This window comes from Quercus lobata, chromosome 6 (genome assembly GCF_001633185.2).
Source record: "Quercus lobata isolate SW786 chromosome 6, ValleyOak3.0 Primary Assembly, whole genome shotgun sequence".
In the NCBI taxonomy this organism is placed as follows: domain Eukaryota; kingdom Viridiplantae; phylum Streptophyta; class Magnoliopsida; order Fagales; family Fagaceae; genus Quercus; species Quercus lobata.
Window position 1 is genome coordinate 38,832,584 of NC_044909.1, and position 13,715 is coordinate 38,846,298.

At 34.6% G+C, this 13,715-nt stretch overlaps 1 protein-coding gene across 1 annotated transcript; it reads right to left on the reverse strand.

The window, feature by feature from the left end:
• Positions 1 to 1,498: 1,498 nt before the first annotated feature.
• Positions 1,499 to 5,511, reverse strand: LOC115950934 (AP2-like ethylene-responsive transcription factor ANT). The gene is made up of 9 exons (XM_031068214.1): positions 4,817 to 5,511; positions 4,028 to 4,694; positions 3,713 to 3,795; positions 3,535 to 3,543; positions 3,353 to 3,441; positions 3,188 to 3,261; positions 3,038 to 3,088; positions 2,841 to 2,917; positions 1,499 to 2,449 (listed from the first exon to the last, which is right to left on the reverse strand). The coding sequence occupies exons 1-9, from the start codon at positions 5,115 to 5,117 to the stop codon at positions 1,833 to 1,835; spliced, it is 1,968 nt and encodes a 655-aa protein (XP_030924074.1). The 5' UTR covers positions 5,118 to 5,511; the 3' UTR covers positions 1,499 to 1,832.
• Positions 5,512 to 13,715: the final 8,204 nt, after the last annotated feature.

The window sequence follows — 13,715 nt, forward strand, 5'->3', positions numbered from 1 at the left end:
GCCAAGCTATATGCGTACGCATACTTCGAGTATGCGTATGCATGCAGAAAGCATGCGTACACATATACGCCTTGAAAATGCTAACCCAGAAACAACAAGAACACAAATCAGAGCAGAGACTAAAACTGTCAAATCTAACAACCTAACATAAGGATAGAAAAACTATGTAAACCTAAACTAAATAAACATATTATAGCAAAAACAAACAAAAGAAACAAGGAAATGGAGATCAAAACTGAAAAAGAAAAGAGAAAGGACTTAGAATATTACCTAAAAAACAAAAGCTCCTTAGCTTGATTTTGACTGTTCCCCTCAATCAAATCTATTCATAATCAAATACAAAAGTAATTAGTAATCTTAAAAATCGAAAATCAATGCCAGAAAAGACCCCAATAAGAAAATATTGATTTGAGGATATTTTGTTAAAAACCCCCTTTTTGATTCACTATTTCTATTTTCCCTTAGGATTTTCTGTGTTTTTTGAAAAGCTACTATGTATGGCTTTATATAGTTGAAAAATGGGGGTTTCGAATGGCTCCCAAATGATGTGAAATTCATTCTAAACCTCACACTTAATGCTGAAAAACTTATCTTTCAAAGTTTCTGGAACCCTAGCATCTGTGCGCAAGCATGTGTATGCGTACACATGCATAAGAGCTACGTACGCAGCTTGAGGACATGCATGCACATACGCATGTATGCGTACGCATACCCTAGGGTTTCTTGACCTTAATTTTTCAAAAATAGATTTATTTAGTTTATAAAAAAGTTATATTTACAATATGGTTGTATGAAACTTCACATAAAATTGATTAATTAATTATTAGTAACAATTGAAGTCTAAATTTCACAATAATCTTTGTCTTTCTCATGAAATTGTTTCTTCTAATTTTCTATTTTTATTTTGCATAAACTCACTATTTTTTCTTACACTCTCATAGAGTCAAGTCACAATAAGTATTTAGGCTTCTACTATCTCACCAATTTTCATTCATGCGGCTCATTATAGTGAAGCTAGCACATAATGAATAAATCATGAAATTAAGCCCGCCCATTTACGTGAAAGGGGCAGATCACAAATCACGTGTGAACACATCCATGGTGGAGTTTGATTGGTCATAGCAGCCCACATTAGGACATGAGAATGCTTTTTTGCCCAGCATCATTATTTAAGAGTAGGTTGGCTTTGAAAGACCTGAATGGTTTCCAACAAGCGGTACTTTTCCACAAAATGCAGACAATTCCTAGTAACCATGGGCCATGATGGGCCATGTTATCATAAATTAAACCACCAAAAGTCCTGTATGAATGCATTTCCACCACCAACTCACTTTACCCTGAACCATAAGAATGGAATATCTGTTACCTTTTGAGAAAGATTAGATAAAAAAAGGGAATATAAGCAATGATGATGTTATGAACGTGAAGAAACTATATGGTGATGAGATGAGAGAGATTATATGGTCAAAGGCTCAAAGCAAAAGATCAAATCTATGCATTGCTGGGACATAATCTGAGCGGGTTCTGTACTTAATATGATCAATAAAGCTGGACCAAATTATGGGTGTGTAGGTCATCCATCCCATATTGCTACAATCATTCCATATAGACTTCATCATAATATCTTTAAAACTTTCCCTCCACCATTTTCCTTTTTATAAAGACCTACTACATAAGATAAGACTAAAAAGATGACTTTGAATATTTTAAAATTCTTGTTCCGAAAAGAAGGCTAAACCTCCATTAAACCCAATTATCTCCACTAAGATAACCCTCATGAAACCTCTCTCTCGTTGTGTCATGCAAAAACATATGCTAGTTTTATCAACAGCCTATGTGTCTGACCAAGCAGCAAAAACTGGCATGTGAGGCAGCGAGTGTGCAGGCCTTAGTTGAGCTGATGGGATCCAAGAATTGACAGCACCAGTTGGACTAGTGAACAACTTGGACGCAGTTGGGGGCAATCCAAGGAGCACTGGTAGACTAGTTTTATCAGGGCTGCCTTCTCTTGAGCTGCTTACACTAGTCACCAAAGATGAAGCATTTGACACATGAGCTCCCATCTTCGTTGAGTCTTCTACCTCTTGCTGAATCATATTGTGTGAGGACATTGAGAAAGACTGAGTTCTGTAATTTTCAAATTTTAGTGGCTTGTAATTAAGTTCCTGGGAGGACTGATTGATAACCGTTTTCCAATCTGATTCACATTCATTGTTCTTCTGTGATAGAAAGGCTTCCCCGTTGCTACTATCAATAGAAGGATTGTTCAAAACCTCAATTGTCGATCCTGTCTCTTTGTTTCGTTTAGCTTGTTCTCCAGCAAGGAGGGTACTGCTTGCCATGATGCGTTCCACATTGTACCGTGTTATGTCAAAGTTAGTAACAGCATTAACCCCCCGAAACTTAATAGCTGCAATGTCGTAGGCTTCGGCTGCCTCCTCTTGGGTGCCTAAAATTTCAGATCATTAAGGACTAGAATTAGTTTTTTTGTAACTTGGATTTATAAGAGATACACAGGACTTTATGTTCTAATACAGTAGATGAGGATATAGCACTGAGATAAAGGTTTCTTTGTGTTTGTCTTTAAGAACAGCCTTAGCAAAGGCTTAGTCCCACTGACCAGAAATCCTGTACAAACATTAAAGTGGCTCTTGATCAGCTTTATTGTCGCTGAGAGTGCCTCAAAGATTGGCTTTCTACTTTCACAGGATATGGGTTCAAATGGCTAAAATCTCTTGGTTTTATACTCTGAATATTACACAATTGCATAACTCACTCGAATAATTCAATAAATGATTATATATTTTACTTTTGGAAATTCAAGATTCAAAGGAACTCACTAAATGTCCCCAGATAAAGATCCTTGTTCCCCGCAACCCTGCCAATACGAGCCTGCCATCGTCCATGTTGATGGTGTCTGCCAAATATGAAAGCAAAAACAGAGATTTCAGGGAAAAGGAATTCATCTTAGATATAATATAAGGTAAGCATAATACAAAAATTACAATACTACTACATAAAAGCAGGCTAGTAGAACCTTGTTACTCCTCTGTACATTGAAGCTCCCCTAGAGAATCCACTGCTTTTCCTGCATAGGATAAAGTTGAATACATTAATGAATGAGGGTAAAAAAGAAAAATAAAAAAACTAGTGCATGCACTGGTAGTACAATCAAAAAAGTAATTACCTTCTTAGATGAGCAACATACTCCTGTCTGGTCATGTTCTTCATTTCTTCAAGTTCTTTTTCATAATTTTCCAACTACCAAAACAACATGGTTTCAATTAGTAAAATAAAGAATAGACTACCTCAATATAAACAGAGTGGAAGATAAAGCGAAAAGAATCATTACAGGGAAATTAATATGAGTGGAGGGTCCCCAATACTTGAGTGCCGCAAGATCATAAGCTCTTGCTGCTTTCTCTTCCAAGTCATAACCCCCTGAAATTGAATTTTTGGAATGACTTGACGAAACAATAAAATGACAGAATATGTTAATTCACTTAGTCATTGTACATGAGTAATAAGGCTTACCCAGGTAAACTAAGAATCATCGTTTCATTGGAAATGACATCCCCAACCCAACAAGAAACACAAAAAATCAGTCACATGTGGAATGTGTCAGGAAAACAGCACAAGGTGACCAAAAATTGCGGAGGCATTGAAAGTAAGATAGACATGGATATAGATAGGTTGTGTTTTCTTTCCTAACCTTGTCTTCCTTTCCTGCTCTGGCCTTCTTTCTTGCAACTGTTGTCCCACAAATGGGCTTCATATCTACCAGTCCATCTATGCCTAATGAAACAGAATTAAAAATCATAAGAAAATAAGGACATAATTTAAAAAATATATATATATATTTTTTTTTAATTTGAAGATGACACAGTTAGAGAATTAGGCAGCAAAGTCTATTAAAGAAAGAGCAGAGCAATATGCAAAGCAAGGGAAGCTTTTCAATTGGAACAATAAAAAATAGATATGACATACTAAGATATCAAAGGGATCAAAGAAACAGGAAAGAACTAACCTTGTAACACCTCTATATTGGGAGGTTCTCTGCCCAAATGTATCCAAGGACTTCCTATGAACAATTGGCTTTTGATCCACCTTTTCAGGCCCTCGTTTCTTTGTATCCATGGCTGTACAATCAGTCACAGTGGGTGAGACATGCTGTGAACCTGTAACACTGCTTGATTGGGAGCCAGGACTCATGGAAAGGCTCAGAGACTGTAAATCCCCATATGCCACAGCACCAATGGTCCCAGATTCACCTCCATTGTCACCCATGCAACCGATCATCTTCTGCTCCACTGAATGATTAGCTGAATAGTTCCTCGAGATCCAGTTCTTCATGCCAGGAACCCCATCATCTGCCACTGTTGGAAGCTGGAGACTGCAATCTGCAAACTGGTTCTCCCTAGCCTCACCTAACATCATATCATGGCTTCTAAAGCCAGAGTAATATGAATACTGTTGCTCCTGAATCTGCTGTGGCTGTTCTTGGTTCCTAGAGTTCGGTTGAAAATGATCCAAGCAATTTTGGTTGTTAGGCTGTTGGTCTGGGTTTTGACTGTAGAACATACTATCTAAGCTAAGAACCATAGCTTCTCTGTCATTGTTGTCAAAATGATGGGTCCCCATGGTTGCACCGCCAAAGAAGTCCTCTAGCTTTGGAGTTGAAGTTGATACCATTGCTTCACAAAAAAAAAAAAGTCAAACACAGAAGAGTCCAGAAGTTTAAGAATAACATATTTCCCAAGACAAAAACCAAAGCTTTAAAAGAAAAGAATAATAGAGGTTTGGACTATGAACTAACCTTGTGGTTGTTGTGACCTGTTGAGAGCTTCCATTATACAAAGAGACCCATCAGACTTAAGTGGCATCATAGACAAGGGAGAATAAAAGCTAGCATTTTCTCCTTCAGCTCCATAGTAAATACCATAGTTAAGGTGAGGTGAGGAATTGAAGAAGTTCGCTGGGACTGCACCAGTAGAGGGGTGTGTTTGGTGCTGGTTAGAAGGGCCAGAAGGAACCTCCATGGTCATGTGAGGAGAGAGAGAAAAACCCAACCACTTATTATTATTGTTGTTGTTATCATCATTTTCCATGGATTTCATCTTCTCTCAGTGTTGCTCCTTTTCCCACTAAGTTCTAAGTAGAGATTCTTAGCAAGTTTCTCTTAAGACAAGGCAACTCAATGATTGGGAAACAAAGAAACTAATCATAGCAACATCTATTGCTTCCCTCCATTTTTAAACTGGTTTTTTTTTTTTGTTTGCTACCTACAGATTGGTTGGACAAAATCTAACCGCTCATCTGAACAAATCCAACACCTGCAAGCTCTGTCTCTCTCCCTCTCTCTGAAAAGATTTCTAAAGAGAACAAAGCTACTTCCTTTAAACTGAACAAAAAGAATGAGTTCCAGCAAGCAATGCCTTGGCAACCTTCCCGTAATTCATAGGGATCTGTGTATGAGAAAGACCTCTTCTTTTGCTTTACTACCATACGCTCCTTTGGTCTTTCTTTTACTTTTTATTTTTATTTATTTATTTAATTTAAGACCCCCCCCCCCCCTCTCTCAAAAGTTAAAGCCTCATTAAATATCAATATCCCAAATACAAAATACAAACAAAATAAACGAAAAAAAATGAAAAACCTGCACCCCAACCCAAGATGCCTCATTTTCTCATTTGGAGAGGCTGTTCGATACCCAAAAAAACCCTGCAGTCATAACCAAAGTCTCTCTGAATATATATATATATATATTTTTAGTTAATGGGTTTAGTGAATGCACCATATTAATGGTATGTACGTAATACTGGTTTTTGCTGTGATGGTCTCTCTCAGCCTCGTGGGTCTGAGGAGTGAGGAGTGAGGACCTTCAAATCTTAAATTAGATTCACGGGCAGAGACAAACTGTCCCTCCAGTCCACTTCACAACTGTACGTAGCATCTGTACTGACCTACAACTATGCAGCAGCAAGAGGATAGCTATCTAATATCTGTGATACAGATATATGCATATAAGACAAGGCTCCACGACACCGTTTTCAAAACCCTGCTTGGATACCACGACAAGTGTTGTTGTGACTAAGGCAAAGTCACCACGCTTTGAGTTGACTGTCCTTCCTTGGCCTGCAGTGCAGTGCAGCGAGCGTCTACTACTATTCTTCTTTGCAAAATGAGGTGATGACATTAATACCAGCCTAAAAATGAAGAAGACAGGACCATTTAAGCTCGATTTTGTTTAACTTCGATTTTGATTTTGATTTTGATTTTTCCCCTTTTTTCATGCCAGGCTCTTCTGTTTTCTGTAAGTGATAACGACAAAGCTTGCTAAATTCCATTTAAAAAAAAGAATAATGTACCAACAATTTTACCAAAAAAAAAAATTACAAATGGTAGATGGAGTGAGCGATTAGTGGTAGATGAAAAAGTAATGTTAATGGTCTAGATGAAAACCAGGAAGAAATTGATCATATGACCGTTTGTAAAAATACTGTAAAATAGTTTGTGTTTATAGCATTATTCTAAAAAAAATAAAAAATAAAAATAAATAAAGAGAACAGGTTTATTTCATTGCCAAATGTGTAATAAGCATCAAGGTTTGTTTAACAATAAATTGGAGAGTTATTTCTGTACAAAATTCTATTGAATCTTGGTCCTAGCCAAATGTGTAATAAACATCAAGGTTTGTTTAACAAAAAATTGGAGAGTTATTTCTGTACAAAATTCTATTGAATCTTGGTCCCAAATTCTTCTTCTTCTTTAGTCCCTAATATTTTGATACTGTTCGAAATAGTACCTAACATGGTTAATGTTAAATTGTTCTAAAACTTAAACTATTAGGATATGGTAAATTTAATCATTTAACCACATACTTCTAACACTTCCCCCCTATGTGGTGATGCCCAACACGTGAGAATTTAAACGTTTAATTACATACTTCTAACACTCCTACTCTGATACTATGTTAAAAACCCATATGCTCATAAAATCATGCTTAAGTAGTAAAAGGAAATCTCCTAAGACTATTCCTGCAAAGTCCTAGGCATGCCACAAACCTTGAGATGCCTTTCCGAGATCATAAGCACGGGTGATTCCTTGGTGAACAAAAGAAGTACCACATACGTCTAACACTCCCCCTCATGTGGTGATGCCTAAGTCGTGAGAATTTAATCGTTTAATCACGTACTTCTAATACTCCTACTCTGATACTATGTTAAAAGCTCAGATGCTCAGAAAAACATGCTTAAGTAGTAAAGGGAAATCTCCCAAGACTATTTCTGCGAAGTCCCAAGCATGCCACCAACCTTGAGATGCCTTTCCGAGATCATAAGCACGAGTGATTCCTTGATGAACAAAAGAAGTACCACGGGAGATTGACCCCACCCTTTTTATTTTTCTGGTCGGGGTGACACTCTTACCAAGACTACTTAGGAAAACCTCCTAAAAGTATAAGAATCACAGAGGTCGTCACCTCCGCATTAATGAGAGGTTCTCTACTTAATCTCTTCCACATTAAATACGTATAAGACAACCTGAATAGTGCAAACAACCCCCCAAAAGTACTGTTTCAAGATGAAAATTGGGGGAGAACCAAGGGAGGATGTGACAATTATCTCCAAAAAAATCTGGCTGGAGGCAGGCCAGCTAGAAAGATAAGGGAATGAAAAAAGCTTATAAAAAGGGTGAAGGCTACCACAGAAAGGAGGTTGATAAATATCAAGAAAAAAGCCTAGAGAAGAGAGATATAATGAGATTTTTCTTTTCTTGTTAAATCCCTGCACCTCAGGAAAGAAATTGTATTACTTATCTTCTCATTCTTGAATCTTGCTTTGCAAAATCAGTTGTTTGATCTTCCCACTATGGAATTTCCATCCTGCTCTTGTGATAAATGAATTATGCAAGTAAGTTACCTAAGAATTAAACCGTTCTTAGACTCGTTGATGTTTATTTTATTGAGTTTCTGACCCCCATAGACTATTTTGAAACGATACCGAAATGTTAGGGTCTAAATTTTCATTTTTCAAACATTAGGGACCATTTTGACACATAAAGCAACTTTCATGGACCAAAATTATAATTAAACGATATTATTATTATTATTAAATATTAACCACTTTTCGTCATCCTAAGATTTAAAAAGCTTCATAAGGAATTATATACGAGTGCAAAGAGATCAAACTTATTGTGTGAAACAAGAGTACACACACTTGATAAATAGTTAAATACTCGAAAATTTCTGAATACCCACGTTAACATATATATATATATATAGAGAGAGAGAGAGAGAGAGAGAGAGAGAGAGAGAGAGAGAGAGAGAGAGAGAGAGAGAGAGAGAGAGAGAGAGAGAGAGAGAGAGTATTATGCTAGTACACTCTAAGTGATTTTTATTTTTTTAAGGACAGGGGGTAGGGGGATTCAAACATAAGTTTTACCTACGTAAAGAAACAAAGAACATCATTGAACCACAAGGCTCATGAAAAAATTATCAATTGCTCCAATTGGACCATTCATTTAATCCTTCAACCAGTAATGCGAGTAAACTATTTTGAATTATTTTTCCACCAAAATGTTTGTGTTCCAATTTTACATTATTTATCCCACTTATTTTTAAAATGTGGAGTGGTAGGGACAACATCAGGGCAAGGTCAATCATAGGTGCCCGTCTCTACTTTGGTTGTGTTTGTTTCAGGTGTAAAGGAAATTGGGAAACCCTTGAGAATGTTTGGGTACACATGAAAATACGGTCAAACTAAAAATAAATTTCAGTTAATCGTAAAATAGAGCCCTTAGACTCGTAAAATGTTTTACATACTCATTTTACTTTCAAGTCATTTCCGATCTCACTCACAACAACTACCCCCGGAGAGAGAGAGAGAGAGAGAGAGAGAGAGAGAGAGAGAGAGAGAGAGAGAGAGAGGCTCAGGAACCGTTCGTGGCCCTAACTCCGATCACCTTACCACCACTGGCGGTGGCCTTACATCTCAACCTCAACTTCTCTCTAAAACCAAAACCCATAATGTCTCTCGATCTGGATCGGTCTCACCCTCCCTCTCTTCTTCTCTTCAATCTGACAAGGTGGAGCCTCCATGTCTCCTCTACAACAAGCCCCAGGCAACACCATTCCACGATGGTCTTCTCCCTCTCATCTCACTTTTTTCTCTCTAACCCAAGCCAAACCCCCCACTCTTCTCTATCTGATTTTCTTTTTCTTTGATCTCTAATTTTGTTGTTGTTGTTGTGGTGGTGTTTTGGTGGCAATGAAGTAGAGGTGGCGGTTTTTTTCCTCTTCCTGGTCTGGATTTTGAGTGGTTGGTGGTGGGTTATGCTTGTCCTTAGTAGTGGTGACTAGCTTGTGCTTACATTTTCTGGAAATAGTTTTTTTTACATGTGAGACCAAACACAAGAAATAATTTTCCAACGTAATTTCCACACCGCAGTCAAACAGCAGAAAATATTTTCCTTTACGTAAAATATTTTCACCTGATAAATATTTTACACTTGTAAAACATTTTACATAGAGCCAAACACAGCCTCCATTCTTGCTTCAAGACGGGAAAATCTCATGTAAGATAGGAGCATGACAAATTGGGCTGAGGTAGAAGGGAGATATTTTGCAATTCTTGAGAGGTGAATCAGACATTGGCTAGATGGATATGAGATAAAAAGAAGGGGGGGGGGGGGAGGCTAGTGTAATTGTCCATGTGTAAATACACATATATATATATATATATATGTGTGTGTGTGTGTGTTTATTTTATTTTATTATATATTTGTATTTATATTTCAATACTGTTATTTAGGTACTGTTCATTGCTTAATATTTTTGTAAATAATTTGTTGACCCTGACATGGGGTGTTTTTTGGTTAGTTAACTAACATGTTTAGTTAAATATTAAATTTGACTAGGCTGCTAGGAATGCTAGTTAACTAACATGTTTAGTTAAAAATTAATAGCATTTGACTAGGCTGCTAGGAATGCTCCAAGAAAATTGAAAAATAAAAAATAAAAATTGCTATCAGAATCCGTTCTTGTATGAATTAATTGCAACCATCAGAACTTATGTCCATGTATTTCATTCCTTGGGCTCTACAGTCTATATATTGTGTGGTCATTACCCTAAAAGTGCTTTCTCTGTGTGTATATGCTCAATAATAAGAAGAAAAGCAAGGCTCTATATGAAAGGGTTACTCAAAAAATCCTGACATAATCTATCAATGCAATCACACTAATAGTTGTTTTGTTTTTTGTTTTGTTTTTGTTTTTTTGCTTTTGGAGTAGACTGGTAGAGCAATTCTGCAACGTAAACTTCAATTCTCTTCTCAAAAATAACCATTCTGTACGTTTGCGATTTAATGAATGTACTTTGGGGCATGCATGTGGTGGCCTTAGTCGAGACAAAAAGGAAAAGGGAGGGGATCGAAGTTGTTTGTAACAAGTGCACCAGAAAAGAAAGAAAAAAAAGGAAAGTCCAGCATAAAAGACAATAAAATAGAAAAAAAGGAACAAAATGGTGTATCTTAGTCCTACTTTTACACCGAACTTAATTATTGAAGTATTCTTCTCAAAAAAACGCTTATTGAAGTATTCTTTATGCAACCATGTCCCAAACGTGATCATTGTTTAATATATTTAGCCTCAATTACCAAAATAAAATAGTCCCAACGTGATATATTAAAGGTTTAATTATTATTTTAGTGCCTAATGTTTGTTTTGTGTGTCAAATTTGATCCCTAATATTTCAAACGGCCGTAATTATTAGTATTATGTTCTTGTAAGATATGAAATAATTTTCATAATAAATAAATTCATTTACCTCATTAAATTTTTTTTAATAGCATAACACAAATTTTGGCTACTACAAGTCTACAACCTTGTTCGTGCTTTATATATATGGGAAAATTTTAGATATAGTAACTACTAACTATAGTGACTTAGATATGTACATTAGGTTTTCTAATTAAATTCAAAAACATGGTTGTGTTAACCAATTAATGATACACAAAGAGTGTTATCTTTTCCAAAAATAATTAAATTCAATAACATTATGTCTTTGAATTTAATTGTAGAGCTTGATGTATTGTGCCTTACTCTTTGTCCTTCATTGGTCAAGACAACCATTATATAATGTGCCTCTTTATACTTTAAGTTTTTTTTTTCTTATATATTTTAAAAATTATAAACAATGAGTTTACAGAACAAATAGTAAAGAACATCCAAGTAATATGAAATTCAACATACGTGTTAAAGACATTGAAAATTTGCAATCTAACCATGCGATTTTGAATATATTAAACTAATCAAAAGTTATTGAGTGTCGTAATATTAACAAAGAGTTACATTTGGTGTAACTTAATTTTGTCCACACACATGTATATTGAGTCAAGATCAAGTTATACCCAGTGTAGTAATAATATTACCTCACTTGATAACTTTTTATTGGATTAATATTTTAAACCCATCATTGGGTTACATGTTCTCAGTGTTTTTGATATGCATGCCCCATAATTCCTTGGATATAAATAATTAGTGTGTCTCATATAGATGTGTATCACCTATAGATGATTAATTCATAAGAAATAAATGCATTAACACATGATATAATGAATTCAACGGACAACTTAGGTACAATACTAAGTGAGTTATCATCAAAAAATGAGTGTTATGAATATAAGTGGGCAGTGATATTTGTATTGAATTCAATATAACAATAAATAACCATTTAATTTAGTATAACTATGTGTTTGAATTTAATTAGTATCTTGTGAGCTAAGTCAATTAAATTTAATACAACTATAAAATATAAATTATAATTAAGTAAATTATCATTTCCATGGATTTTCAAGAGAGTGCAAAATATAAATCATGGTATTTCCTGACAAGTAAATGTAACAATTTTTTTTTTTTTTTTGAGAAGAAGTAAATGTAACAACTCATGAACAAACTTATATGTATTTTGAAAAATAAATGAAATAAATATAAATATATAATCTACTTGGTTGACCAAAAAAAATTTAAATAAATTAATCAACATTTAAATTTTACTTCTTGATTTGACTCGACTTGAGAGTTAAGTAGAATCTGAACAAATTTGAACTTGTTTGAAAAATTAATGAATCCAGTTTTGATATAAAATTTACTTAATAATGAGTTCGAGTCAAATAAAAGTAAACATATTAAAAGGTTTTTAAATTTTAATACTTCGACCCAACCCAAGTGGATCGCAGCCATATATGAGTTAAAATGAATAACTCGCGGGGGGGGCGGTGTGGGCGGCGGGGGGAGTTTCTATTCGATTTGCCTAGCCTTTCATATAGTCAACGCCCGGTGAGAGACAAAAAGTGAGAGGTGGGTCATTGTGAGTTGTGATACAACTTGTAATAAGAGATTCTGATAATAGTAGTAATCCTCATCCTAAAAAGTCACTAAGCTAACCTCTCAAAAGGTACTATGGCATTGGCATCGCCATTATATATAATTATTGTTATTATTTTTTTGGGTGCTTAAATTGTACAAATCCATTGCACTTTTTTTTTTAATAAATAAATAAAAATCCATTGCATTATTGGGTTTTAGCATATACTTTTTTTTTGGTTGAGATACTTAGAATACTTCTTATAGAAAACAAAATCGATAAATTTTTAGAAAATTTTGTGCATAAATTGGACAAATTTATTAAGTTCATTTAAAAAAAAAAAAAAAAATCATACTTCGCTACAAGAAAAGTTGAGACTATCTTGATCCTATTGCATAAAGAACGTTGCTGAATGATTAGTTAATGGCCCAAATAAGAACATTGTACGTGGAAACGCATTTTATTTCCAACTCGCTGGAATTTGCTTCCTCTTCGTTCAAGAAAATGGCTTGCTCAGTGGAAAAGGTCTAATGACAGTGATAATGATTTCAAACGGATACTTAATTATTTAACATTTTAATTTACTAAAAGTTTATATCTCTCTTGAGATTAGGCCATAATGTGTTTTTTTTTTTTTGGGTCAAAATTTAGGTTACTTTTAATAGATACAATAGAAGTTTAAATTTATTGTGTTTGTTTTATAACGTTGATGATTGTTTTTTATTATCAAGTTAAGACACAAATTTAAAATTCATATTTCTTATTCGAATACAAATTTTTTTATTAATTGAACTAAATTAAAACCCACGATATTTATATATCTGTTCAAGTTGTAAACGCTTCAACTGTTCTAAGTTGTGACTGAACAATTAAACGCTTTTAACAAACCCTCAGAAGGATTGACAGAATAACAAACATAAACGTTTTTTTTAATTAAAAAAACAGAGACTCCACAAAATTTTTGTGATGCCACTAAAATTAGTTAGCACACTTCTGGGGAAGTCCTAAAAAGCCGAATTAGTTTTGCTGAATGTTGTTACATTTCAAGACTAACCCAAAGTAGGCAGCATATTTTAGTAATGTATTTGAGAATACATGGAAACATTTAATTGTTGACAAATGTGAAAGAAAAAAAGGGAAATATATTTTTTTATCATTTGATAGATATAGGAGGGATTTGAACTATAAATGTTTCTCTTTGGAAATAAAAGATGCCGGTTGAATTATGAGGTTGTTAATGAAAAAAAAGTCCAAATTTTCAGTTTATTATTATTATTTTAAATATAAGTTTTTCTTAATTTCTTCCTCTCTATGATTAAAATGACATCCACGTTAACCCATGTAGAAGTATTA